Source organism: Lissotriton vulgaris, chromosome 2_1, assembly GCF_964263255.1.
Source record: "Lissotriton vulgaris chromosome 2_1, aLisVul1.2, whole genome shotgun sequence".
Lineage (NCBI taxonomy): Eukaryota > Metazoa > Chordata > Amphibia > Caudata > Salamandridae > Lissotriton > Lissotriton vulgaris.
Genome location: NC_141687.1, coordinates 1,558,969,038 through 1,558,982,858, shown reverse-complemented (window position 1 = coordinate 1,558,982,858; position 13,821 = coordinate 1,558,969,038). Strand labels below are relative to the sequence as shown.

General features: G+C 45.1%; 1 protein-coding gene across 1 annotated transcript in view; it reads left to right on the top strand.

Annotated features, from left to right (window-relative positions):
• The window catches only part of DARS1 (aspartyl-tRNA synthetase 1), a 519,463-nt gene that overhangs the window by 343,188 nt on the left and 162,454 nt on the right, over nucleotides 1-13,821 (top strand). The window contains exon 7 of the mRNA XM_086957449.1: nucleotides 7,630-7,732. Coding sequence (XP_086813575.1) covers nucleotides 7,630-7,732 — 103 coding nt within the window. The remainder of the gene's footprint in view (nucleotides 1-7,629; nucleotides 7,733-13,821) is intronic.

Genomic DNA, 13,821 nt, shown 5'->3' with positions numbered 1-13,821 from the left:
GGCTAGTAGTCTATATCAGATGTACGAGTTACTTACCTTCGCAAGCGATGTGTTTGGTAGAGACGATTCTAGCCGCAGATTCCTTCACGGCCCGTACTTCTTCCCCGTTCTGCGAGGACCCTTTGGCTTGCCCTTCTGCACTCGCCTCCCGGTGGAAGGCTATGATGAGTGCGTTCATTCTTTCGCTCTTTTGACGAGATGTTGACTTGCTTTTGTTTCTTCCTTTTCTTTGGCACTGTGAAGGCTGGGTCTGTAGGTGCTCCTTTGCTCTGGTTGCTTCAGGATTGAGGCTGGCCTTCCTTCGGCCCTCCTTTCCCTGTTGCTTCTGAAGGTCCTGGCACCTCTGCTGCCCTCTGGGTTGGGGTCATTTGGCCGTGCCCTGGCTCTCTTGGGGGCAGTTATCACACTCTGGGCTGAGGTTGTCTTGGAGGTCTGTCGTCCCCGGTTTGTCTTGGAACTGGCTCCCCGGAACTGGCTCCCCTTCATGGGTCTTAGTTGAGGTTGTGGTCCTGCTACATGTTGTCATGACATTTTACATATGTTCCTTGTCTTAAGGGGGGTACTGTTTTGGTGACTGGCAGGGTGGCTGTTCAGGGCTCTGCTCTGTTCTTTATTCGTTCTCTGCCTATGGGTTCTGCAGTGTTGGCACTGCTCCTTATGGTGTTGTTCATCACCATTCCTTTATCTTTTCCATTTTATGCTGTTTTGCACACTGTTCCCATGCTCTCACAGTTTGTCTGGTGGCTCCGCGTTGTGGTGCGGTAAAGTTCTCCAAAGAAAACTGACGTAGGTGCACCAGGTGGGACTTATGTGACCTCGCTGACATCACGTACGCCGACAACGCCTGGGTGGAGTCGCATGATTCCGTCCCCCCGGGTGCACAGGGATTCTGTGCCAAAAAGAGTTTTCTGAATCCAGTCTCATGCTTGGGGATAGTTTTACGTTAAGGAATCTGCGGCTAGAATCGTCTCTACCAGATACATCGCTACTGAAGGTAAGTAACTCGTACTTATCCAGTATTAGGGGTATTTTTCATAGATTCACATGCCTGAATCATTCCCCGTCGTCGGGGTGGGAGTCCCCGGTACATAAAAAGAATAATGTCATATAGACATACACCTAGTAATAGGCCAGAGGCCTCTCATCAGTAACATATCAATGTCCTTTTGTAAAAAGGACCAAACTTTGGCCAAGAGCCAATCAGCTATCACCACCCTCTAGAACCCTCCTGGAAGGAGCCCTAGTCCCTCAGATTTTCTACCGCACGTCTTGCTAAGGGAGTCTCCACTGAGCTCTGCTCAACTTTCCTGTATTTCTGGATTTTTTCCACAAATTTTCTCTCAGAATTTATTCTCTGTGAGGGGTTTTCAGTTCACCATGGCTGATACTCCTAAAAAGGGGCTTTTTAGACCTTGTGCCTCTTGTGGCAAAAAGAGGCTTCATGTAGATGACAGGCTTGAGGACTGCCTTTATTGGCTCTACCCAGACCACTCCGCTAAGGATTGTAAAGTCTGCCGCACTTTTTCTGCTAAAACTCTCAAAGACCGAGAGGGGCGCCTGTTGATATGGCTTCAGAGACTGAAAGATAAGGACCAAGCAGTCTCTTCAGGTGAGAGTGAGTGTTCCATCAGGAGTGCACATTCCTCTCCTAAAAGGCCTAGAATGTCATCCCCAGGACCATCTTTGGAGCCACCTCAAAAGAAGACGCCCAGGTCTTCAGAGGTGTGAAATGTTTTTAGCTTAGCTCTAAAAATGGACTCTGAGGGTTCCAGGGAGACAGGTTTCTCTTCAGGATTCTACTGCTACCTTCAAGACCTTAGCTACCTTAGCGCCAAGAAACCGCTGGTATACGTGCGCTTTAAAAGTACTTTTAAACTCAAACTCAAACTCCAGAGACCTTTCACGACGTCTTCAGCTCTGCCTGTGACAAAGTCGACAGCAACTATCTCCACGTCGGTGGCGTCATCCACGTCGACATCCACTACATCCTCGTCGTCGACGGGTAGGTCTGTTTCTTCTATTAATATGATCAAGAACTCGTTGACGACGCCACCGTCGATGAGCTCTTCCACGTCGACAAAGTCAAAATCGTTGTTATCGACGAAAGCTTCATAGTCTACTAAATCATCATTGTCGTTGACGAAAACCTCATCGACGACGACAAAGGCTTCATCTACGTCGACAACTACATTGTCGACGAAGTCGTCGACGAGACCATCGACGTCGACACCAACGTCGACGAAGCCGTGGACGAAGAAATCACTGTCGACGACGCAACATCGACGACATCGTCGACGACGGCATCTGGATTGATTGTCGGCATTCCTCCGTCGACGACCACCCCATCGACGACGATAGTCTCCTTCCTTGAAGTATACATACACGCGCTTTAAGATTACTAAGCGTACTCTGATGCCGGAATTGACCTCTCCGAGCAGAGTCCAGGCACTTTGACCTGCTCATCTACTGGACACTGAAGACTCTGATGAGGGCTCTATGTTCCAAGCAGCAACCAGCCCATCTGAACTGCACGTAAAATATCATGAAAGTTCAGATTGTGAAGACCAGGAACAGGACGAAGTGGAATACCAGGAGGAATACCAGCCTCCTCCTCCTCCACAACCTATGGTGTGTCTTCCCACATTTATAGTGACAGATCTGCAATTCTTGATTGCAGACTACAAACAAAGGTTTCCCTCCACTCCTCCTCCACTGCCAGTAGTGTCACCTCCACCTAGACCTCGGCCTCCACCTCTAGTGCTTCAGCCAGATCCTGCTCCTTCGCATCCTCCACCATCCTCCGATGATGAAGAAGAAGAAGAGCAACAGCAAGAGGAAGGGGAATTCCAGGACTCACATGACGAATGGGATGACTACGTCATTCCATTGCCAGCATCCCCTGTACCAACGCAAGTGGACTCGCCCCCGGAAGACATTGGAGGGTTCCAGAATATCTTGGAGAGGGCGGCGTTGCGTTTTAAAATTCAAATGACCACAGAACAACAGGACTGCTTCCTTTACGATTTTAAGGAACCATTCAAAAAGGCTGTACGGTCCATTCCTATCATTGACTACATTTGGAACCAAGGGGTTAAAATCATGCAAAACCCTTCATCTTTGCCCCCAGTTCTGCCCAGACTGGACAAAAAATATAGGCCTCCAGACACGGCTCCAGCTTGCCTTACTGGCCATCCCAAGCCGGATTTGGTCATTGCTCAGGCAGCGCAGCGCAAATCTAAAAATCCATCTGCTGCGCTGACTGCGCCACCAGATAAAGAAGGACGAAAACTCGACAACATCAGAAAGCGGTTTTCTTCTATGTCAGCACTAACAGTGCATGCTTCAAACTCTATGGCACTGTTAGGATGATACAACTGTCAAATGTGGGCTGATATTGCCCCATATTTGGGATCACTGTCGGAGGAACAGAAGGAAGAAGCAAAAAAGATTCTCTTAGAAGGCGAACGTTCAGCCTCTGAGATGATTGATTGTGCGATGGATATCGCATCCACGGGGTTCCGCCAGCTAGCGGGAGCTGCGGTCCTGAGGTGACAAGGTTGGCTCAAAGCAACGTCTTTCCGACCTGAAGTGCAGACTAAAGTGCTAGACATGACGTATGATGGCCAACTTCTGTTTGGACAACACATTGATGAAATGCTTCAAGGTATCAAAAAAGATACTGATAGAGCAAAGGCACTGGGTACCCTCCAGTATAAAAATCCTCCCTTTCGGGGCTCCAGAGGTAGAGGTCAATCAACAAGAGGTGACTTTCAAGAGTACAGATCCTCGTACAGCTCAAATCAGCAGTACAAACCCCAGTATCAACAGAGACAACAACAACAGTCGTCCTACAATAAGTCTTCCTTTCGTGGTCGAGGAGGAAAGAAGGACACAGCCAGAAGACAATGACTTCTCTCTGCCACAGGTCTCCAATTCTTCTCCGCTTTGCAAAGTTGGAGTAAGAACTTCATCCTTCCTACAAAATTGGAGACAAATTACGACGGATCGGTGGGTCCTCCAACTTGTTCAATTCGGACACTCTCTGGAGTTCGTGAAAACTCCGCCTCAAACTCCTCCACGCCCAATGCTGCACAAGAATCTACACCTGCTGCAATTGGAGCTCTCACTAATGCTCCAGAAAGGAGCAATAGAAAGTCCCCTGTGGTCAGAAGAGCAAGGGGTTCTACTCCCGATTCGTCTTAATTCAAAAGAAGGAGAAAAAATAGAGACCTATATTGGACTTCAGAGATCTCAACAAATATCTAAAAAAAACAGTCATTCTGTATGGTGTCCATCCAGGAGGTACTGCAACTCCTCAATGCGAACGACTTCATGGTGTCTTTGGACCTTCAAGACGCTTACTTTCATATACCGATCCACAGGAACCACAAGCAATACCTCAGGTTCGCTGTGGCTGGCAAACGCTACCAGTTTCGGGTATTGCCCTTCGGCCTGAAGTCGGTACCACACATTTTTACAAAATGCCTTTCTCCAGTAGCGGCGTACCTCCGACAACAACATCACCAAGTCTTCCCGTACTTAGACGACTGGCTCGTCAAGGCACCTACTTTCGCAGGCGTGACCCAAGTCCTCCAACGCTTGTCTTCAGCTTTTCAATGACCTGGGCCTTACTCTCAATCAAGAGAAATCCGTCCTCCAGCCTTCCCGGCGTCTCACTTTCCTAGGCACTGTCCTAGATACAGCTCAGAAGGAGACATTCCCTTTGCAGGAACGTCAATCTAAGCTGACGTCTTAGGCCGCCAGGATACAAGCCAAAAAGACCATCACGGTGCGCCTGCTAGGGATGATGTCCTCGAACATCCTGTTAGTTCCACACTGCCGCCTTCATATGCGTCCCTTTCAGGAGGCACTATCCACTCAATGGATCCAATGTACAGGATCATTCGACGATGTAGTCCGAGTGACTCCTCCCATGGTCCAAGCTCTACACTGATGGATTCACACACAGAATCTTATGCAGGGTCTACCTTTCCTACTTCCAGTTTCATGACATGTGATAACCACAGATGCTTCCTTAAAAGGATGGGGTGCGTTCCTTCAGGAACTCCAGATCAACGGACAGTGGTCTCCTGCAGAGAGACAACTGCACATAAACCTTCTCGAGTTAAGAGCAGTTTACCTTGCGCTTCGAGCATTCCTGCCACGGATCAAAGATTCCCCAGTGCTTGTGAGAACCGACAACACCACCACCACAGTGCACTATATAAACAAGCAAGGGGGGACTCGCTCTCTGACGTTGTCTCGAGAATCTCAAAAGATTTGGAACTGGCTACTTCTAAACAACATTTCCCTTCGGGCAGAATACGTCCCAGGAACGGACAATGTCCTGGCAGACTCACTGAGCAGACAACGCTCTGTATGCCACGAGTGGGAGCTGGACCAACAGCTTCTCAACTCCATATTCTCCCGATGGGGCAGGCCTCACCTGGAACTGTTCGCAACAAAACACAATGCAAAATGCCAACATTAATCAACCTGGCATCCCCAGAAGGGATCTCTAGGAAATGCATTTTTGATCGCATGGTGCAACGTCTTTGCATACGCATTTCCTCCATTTCTTCTGATTCCGAGGGTCCTCCGGAAACTGAAGGCGGAGCATTGCACCCTGATCTTGATAGCCCCAGCATGGCCGCGCCAACACTGGTTTACAGAGCTTCATCTCTTATCGCTGGAACCGCCGATCCCATTCAAACCGTGCCCAACTCTCCTCACGATGACCACGGGCAAGTCCAGCATCCGAATCCAGCATCTCTCAAATTATCGGCTTGGCTCCTGAGTTCAGAGAATTCCAAAACTTAGACACTCCTCGGGACTGCAGAGTGGTCTAAGCCCAGGCTCGGGCCGACAGTACCAACAAGACGTATTCCCTGAAATGGAAAAGGTTCTGTATTTGGTGTGAAGCAAACAACATACACCCTTTTTCTTCGTCACCTGCACAAATTATGCCTTACCTTCTTCATTTGGCAAACTCAGGGCTGGCCCATGCTTCAATAAAAGTTCACCTGGTGGCCATATCTCGTTTCAGACGTTCCTCGTCTGGTGCTTCCCTCTGGTCCAGCAGACTTGGTAAACAATTTCTGAAAAGCCTGTTCAGGATGTTCCCTCCGGTGAGGACTTTACCACCTACCTGGCAGCTAAACATTGTGCTTGCTCAATTGATGAAACATCCCTTCGAGCCAATACACAGACCGGACACCAAATACCTTTCCTGGAAAACCGCTCTCTGACTAGCGCTTACATCGGCAAGGCGAGTAAGTGAACTCCAAGCCTTCTCCATTCAAGACCCTTTCCTACAGTTCAAACAGGACAGAGTGACTCGAAGGACTAACCCGAAGTTCATTCCTAAGGTCCCATCTAACTTCCACCTTAACGAGCCTATAGTCTTGTGGACTTTCTTCCCAAATCCACTTTCGGCAGCAGGGAGGTCTCTCCACTCTCTAGACCTCAAACGTTGTCTGAAGTTCTACATCCACAGAACAGAACAATTTAGGAAATCCAACCAACTCTTTGTTGCCTTTAGCAGACCTAGAAAAGGTCTTCCATTGACTAAGCAGAGCATTTCACGTTGGATCTCGGCAGCTATTGCTTTCTGCATTCAACAAGCAGGACATCCTCTGCATTCCAAGGTTCGGGCTCATTCCACTAGAGCGGTCTCAACCTCAATGGTGCTCTTTGCGGGAGTACCCGCCATTGACATATGCAGAGCGGCGACATGGAAGACGCTGCATACGTTCACCATGCACTACTGCTTGGATACTGAACTTATGAAAGATGCGGCAGTAGGACAAGCTGTGCTCCCATCATCTATTTCACTAGAGGCGAGCCTTCTCTCTTTCATCCCACCTGCCTACTGTCTACTCGCATATTTCTTTTTTATATGGTATTTTGGTACTTTTTATTTTTCACAATTGATATGTTATTATCGAGTGATTTTACATGTTGTACCATTCGAAATTTGCTGGTGATTGCTTGCTACTCTGATTCAGGCATGTCAATCTATGAAAGATACCCCTAATACTGAATAAGAAATGTGTTACTTACCTGTAACTGCAGTTATCCAGTATTGGTATCTTTCATAGATTCACATGCAACCCACCCACCTCCCCTGGAAGGGCTCACCTTGGTTCTCTCAGTAGGTTCTAGAGGGTGGGGATAGCTGATTGGCTCTTGGCCAAAGTGTGGTCCTTTTTACAAAAGACATGGATATGTTACTAATGAGAGGCCTCTGGCCTATTACTATGTGTATGTCTATATGACATTACTCTTTTTATGTACCGGGGACTCCCACCCCGACGACGGGGAATGATTCAGGCATGTGAATCTATGAAAGATACCAATACTGGATAACTGCAGTTACAGGTAAGTAACTCATTTCTTCAGGCACAAGCTTCACAGGTGTGGATTGTGAAGGCTGTAACAAGGAACAATACTGATCATGGAAATTGGGAAGAATTGTTTGATGCACAGCTAGTTGGTTATCACATATAGAGATGCTTCTTACTGTAAACTCCTGGTCGATTTGATCTTCTGGAAAATATTGTTTCCACCAACCAGTGATGCATGATGTTGTAATTCAAATTTACTGTACGCTCCAATTTTCATTAACAGCATCAACAAAGAAAGTATTGTCGACGTAGAAGGCGTTGTGAGGAAAGTAGATCAAAAAATTGAAAGCTGTACTCAGCAAGACGTTGAGCTGCATCTTGAAAGGGTGAGTGTTTTCCGCCGTAGTCACAGTTCCATCATTTTAGAGAAAGCTAAGTAATTCTGGTGGTGTGTCAATTATTCAGCTGCTGACTTGATCTATTTCCTCATACGTGCAAACAAGAGCTTATCTCGGAAATAGTGGTCTAGCATGCATAGGGCTAAAAAACACAACGTTCATTATAACGATGTACAGCTCATAAATGACTCAGTTGGTATTGCATAAGAAAACGGGCAATACAAAGTGACAAAGTTCGAACTAAATTCTTTTTCATTAAAATGTGGCCCTAGGATGGGGGTTGGGGGGAGTGCTAGCAATAATATTTCCTTCTTTCTGCTCTGTCTCTGAATGTATATTTTATAAAAGTATAATGTTATTTCTTGGTGCTTCTCATGCAGTTTGAGAGATCATAATCCTTTAGATAAAAATGTGTGTAAACGGTCTTGATCACTTGCGGCCTGATTACCAAAGCTTTTTTTCCACGAGTAGACCTGTCTTACTCCTAGGAATTCAAATTTAATTCACACTCAAGTCTGAAGTAACACACAACTACCCACAGATAAAAAGTTTTGTTAGGCAGGCCTTAGAAACACACAGTTTTCACACAGTTTTCACACAGTTTAAAAGAAGTAGGAGCTTTTTGTTAAGGAGGACCTCATTGTGATCTTAGTATCAGCTATCTGGATCGTTTTCTGTTTTGTGGGCGAATGATGGTGGTCCTTCACCCCAGTTATGATCTTCTGTGTGGACCACAGAAACGCAGCTGGTTGTCTTGCAGCAAGATATGCAGGTTGTGATGCCTGGATAGTCTGGGCCTGATCCCTATATTCCATTCGTGTTCTTGTATTCTCCTCATGTCCGGACCCAACCCACTACTCCAGGGCTCAGAAACCCACCTGTTTGATTGTTTGGTTGCTGTTCTCTTGTCCTAGCAGGGTAATTTATAAGTTCATCGAATTAACTGCTTGATAATCATTCGCAGCAACGGATGTGAATTCATTGCTTTCGTTTTCAGATCACATCACACTACAAGTGCATGATTTAATGGAAGTTACTACGGGGTGTGTCTGTCACTCAATAAATGGAAAAATAATGTCTTCAAACATGTACATGTTTAGGTGAAGTATATAGAATTTATCAAATATAAGACGGAACATAACAATTAATATGATATAGCTCATGTAAGAGCATTCAACAACCAGAGGACTTTATTCCCCCAGATCCCTGAGTCTTTATTGCCAAACAATAATTTATATTTCCCTCGTACATGTTTGTGGGATGTTACCTTTTCACAGGAACCGATGGTGAACCTTTTAGGTCTCAATTAACAAATTACTCTGTACTTTAAATTTAAAGTTACGGTGAGACTTCCAATTCTAAAAGCCTGAATTATTGAGTATGTTTTTCTTGGTCATAATACACCTCACAAAGTAAGAATAGGAGCTGCAGTGGAGGTCAATATTGGGTGTGTCCATAAAGGCTAACAGCACTGCCACTTATTACACAGAATGGAGGCACCTACACCAACATAACACACAGGAAGCCATGTGCTTGCGCACAGGCTTACAAAACTCAACATACTCACTAGACTTTTACTGCAGATCGTTTGCTCTAGAAAATAATACCCTAGGATCCCTGTGATTCTTCATATCTCTTCCCCTACGTTTCAACTATATTGAGTGTTTTTCACCTCTATTTCAGAGCATTCCATTTCCTAAACGCAATGAATCTCAAAATACCGATGTAGGTACTCTAGATGAGTACATAAACATCTCATAGATGCCATCCCATTGGCAGGTAGTCTCCTGGTTAAAATACAGGGGGCTGGCATACAGAAGGTACAATTCATGATATATTTGATATTTATCTCCAAACGGAAGGTCTGTAAGCCCTCTGGATGGTCATCTGGATTGTCAGTGTGGTTTTGGGACATATCCGTTACATTGCTGCTGAAGCACAAGCCTTTCTATCTGTTTGGCATGGCTGTGTCGAGGAACTAGAAGCCTGAGCGATGCTTCATCACCACTTTTTTGATGTATTAGTACAAGCAAGGCCATAGTGGATTCTTCTTCTGTGAAAGTGTATTTTCTGTGACCTAAGCAGAAATCATGTATTCCTAGACTACGTAGTGCTTCTATCAGTAGTAATCGTGTGCTAAGATCTGACAGGACAGATCATGGACACGTACAATAGGGAAAATCACCCTATGTGTAGAGTAGCCCTTAAGTTGCTCCGTCTGGGTTTCATGACCAGTGTTGAGGAATCCCAGACAGATGCACAAAAAGAAACCAGCCACTCCATGATGAACTTGCCCTCACGCTCAAAGGTACTTAAAGTTCCTGCAAGACTAGGAATTGAGCTACTTGTCAGACGCATACCAAGCTGAATCCGTCTCAGATTACGCAAGCTTCCCCATGGAACCTCGAAGCATGATAACATACACTTTAGGAAGCTCCTTAATCCCTTTGTTCCCCAACTTTCTCCCCTCTCTTTAGGTCTGAAGCACACACCTTGCTGTGCTTGTTGGCACATCTGAGTTTGTATGTATAGTTCCTTTGGTCCTGTACGCGGACATTTATTACATTGGAGATATTTCTAATAAACGAGTCAATAAATATAGTATCCAACCTCGCAACATCACAGTGATCAAGTGCGGAAGAAATTTAAAGTGATCTGAGAGGGTGTAGGGTCCTTTCAGAATTCCTTTCCTATAAGTTTGTGAGGTAGATTCCTTTAATCTTATTCTCCGGGGATGCTCCACATAGGTAATGTCACCATTATTCGTGTGAGGCCAGTTCAAAAGTGGATAGAGGGCCCGTTTTATCGCAGGTGGCGCCCAATGCGACAATGTTTTTTTGGCTCCTGCAATGACCCCCTTCGCTCCTGATTCCCTCCCTACCAACCTTTTAACAGTGCTCCTCAAGTCTCTATAACAACTCTCACGTGCATATAAGTTGTTTTATAGTGCCACCGCCACTCATACCAGTGTAGGGTGTCAGAGCACTTTACATCACACACACTACACAGAGACAATCAGTCATAGGTTTATAGATCAGTGTATGGGAAATGTTACATAGGACTGGGGACAACAAGGTGTAGGAGTCGCATGTCATCCATACAGGTAGGCAGAACAGTTTAAGAGTGCTTGGTCTGGAGAAGCACAAACTAAGAATTTAAAATGTAACACCATGGTTGGGGGTTCTCTTTAATAATTAGAATTGATTTCTATCCAACTGAACAATTTTTCCAACATTAGAATAAGGACGGTCTCACCTCACTAGCGCGGGCCTGAGTGGATGATCAATTTCATAAGCTCCTTATTTGACACCTGTTGTGTTGAACACGGGGCTGTATTGATGTCGCCGCTTTCAAGACCCATCTCCCTACTCAACTTAACAGTTTACTTCCCCATAGCACTTTTCCCAATAATCGGAAGTATGCAATCGTGAAGTCCTTCCTCAAAAACTCCCATTCTGACCTCTTGACCCAAGCAACATCCTTCCCATTTCACTCTTATTAGACCTAGGGAAGCTTTTGGAAAAACTAGTGCTTAATCCGCTGCAAAGGTTTATACAAGGAAGAAAAGTGCTTGACCCTTTCCCGGCTGGCTTTTGCACAGAACACAGCACAAAATTAGTAGTACTGTCCTTCCACAAAGACCGTCCTCAGCCAATAGATGGAGGTGGTGTTGGAGAACTGATTTTGCTATACTGTTGAGCTGCTTTCACCCCCATCGACCCAAAGATCTTCACCAAGTCACTGGTTGCAGCTGGTATCTCGGGCACGGTGCTGACCTTGTTCTAGGTTTTCAATTTGCATAGAACCCAGTCGAAAAAGTTTCACCCTTTTTCTTCAACACCTAAAAATCTATCTTATCCCCATCCTTTTCAGCTTGCATATGTGATCCCTATCCCACTTACAATAAAAAAATTAACCCCTTTTTGATGAAGTATGTGGATGGTCCCCCCGATCAACAAAAGGTAAGAGAACACCTGGGCAAGGTGGATTATAACTTATGCGGGCATTATAATTTCAAGTCAATCAAAAAACAGTCATAATGAATCAAACATATATTAAAAATTGGATATTTATTAAATACAATCATATGAAAAAAAATGTTTACTCTTTTTCCTTAATTTATATATATGTATCAAATATCAAATGGATAAATTGATATTAAAAAACATTTTTACAACCATTCAATAATCTTTGTGTGAATTAATATTGTACCCTTTGATATACCACAATCAAAAAACCTAAAGATATATCACAAATGATTCAAAATATGCCACACGTAATTCAACATTCAAATCCTTGGTGACAACCCAACAATATGGCGAGGAATAAACACTGTATGTAGAAACTGGCGGTATTTGATACACATATAAATTAAGAAAAAAAGAGATTTTTTTATTATGATTGTATTTAATAAATATTTATTTTTAAACATATGTTTGATTCAATTCAATTCGAAGTTCTTTATTTCGGCATAGGTGCCATAAGAGTCACAACACATTCATTACATTAAGAACATTATTACATAAAAACCATTGGCTAAAATACATTTCATAATAAGATTAAATCGAAGCACAAACGTCAATGTGGTACTAAAAAAGGAAAAAGAAACCCCCACTAATTACTAGATTATTCATGTTTTCATGGATGAACTTTGTTTACAACTGTTGTCCCTTTTTTTTCCTAAGGAAAAAGATTGAATGTAAGAATCTACTGACACTGAATATTATTGTTTGGCTTGTGTTGGTTGTAAGAATTCTCAAAGCCTGTGTACATGATCTCACACCCAACAATAGCCATAGTGTTTTTATCCATCTTTTCCTGGCCAATACATAAGCAGGACAAAAGAAGAAAATATGAGACAGATTTTAAATCTGGTGGCATTCGCACATAGAGCAGATTTCATTGGTCACTAAGGATGGGTCATTAGGCCTCTTAGCCCAACGTGCCAAAGTTGTTTTTAGTAAAAGGTTCCCATACCTTCATTTTAGGAATAGGGTTTTGGCAAGAGGGGGCTCTATCTCATCCATAAAGGTCTCAAAAAATGGCTCATCCTTAAAGCTAGGAAAATTTGTTACTAGGGTCCCGGCAGTTGAGGAACTTGATGTCATATTAACAATAAAGCTCCAGAAAGCCCCTTTTAGGTCTCGCCTGTCGATGCGCATGCGCATCGAGCTTGCGAGTCTATGGTGGCTTATCCACTCTTTATCCAACTTGCAAGGAATCGTGGCGATTCCTTGCAGTGCACGAGAAATTTAAGCTCAATGCGCATGCGCATTGAGCTTAAATGCGCGTGCACATGCCCCCAGCCGCCTGCCTTGCCTACTCTCTCTCACAGCCTCCCCCAGCTCCGCCCCCTCACTTCTTGATTGCATGGCCGCTAGGCCGTGCCTCCCCTACTCTCCTCCCCCCTCCTCCTCCTACTCTCCTCCCCTGCCTGCCTGCCGTGTCGCACCTCTCCCCTCTCCGCCCCCTCCCCTGCACTCCCCAGCCATATGTTGCTTTTTTCGCTGCTGCCTTTACCACAATGGCTCGTCCTTCTAAGCAGCTGGTAACACGCTACTATTACATGCTGTGTCGCACCTCTCCCCTCTCCGCCCCATCCCCTGCACTCCCCAGCCATATGTTGCTTTTTTCGCTGCTACCTTTACCACAATGGCTCGTCCTTCTAAGCAGCTGGTAACACGCTACTATTACATTAAGATGGATGGAAGGCTGAGTCAGAAACTCTGGGATTGAAATCGTTGATTTTGCAGGTTACCACATCATTGATACAGCAATACGTCAACCAACTGAGTTGGCTGTCCAGTTTTAACTCAGATCCACTAACCTTTCAGGAGGCATCGAGCCCACAGCATACCTGTCACACGACTGGCTGTGCCCGAGCCCTGCTGGCCATTCAGATGCATGGACATTTCATCCTATCTCCAGATGTTCCCCTAGACTAGTCGCTGGCACGGGACTCCTCATTTCAGCAGCCTTTCCGGAAACACGCAAGCATTGAATTTGTCAGCTGCCACACCCTATCCCGCGGCCACCATGAGGTTGTGTAGAGTTGTCTGCACAGCCTGCAATCAACC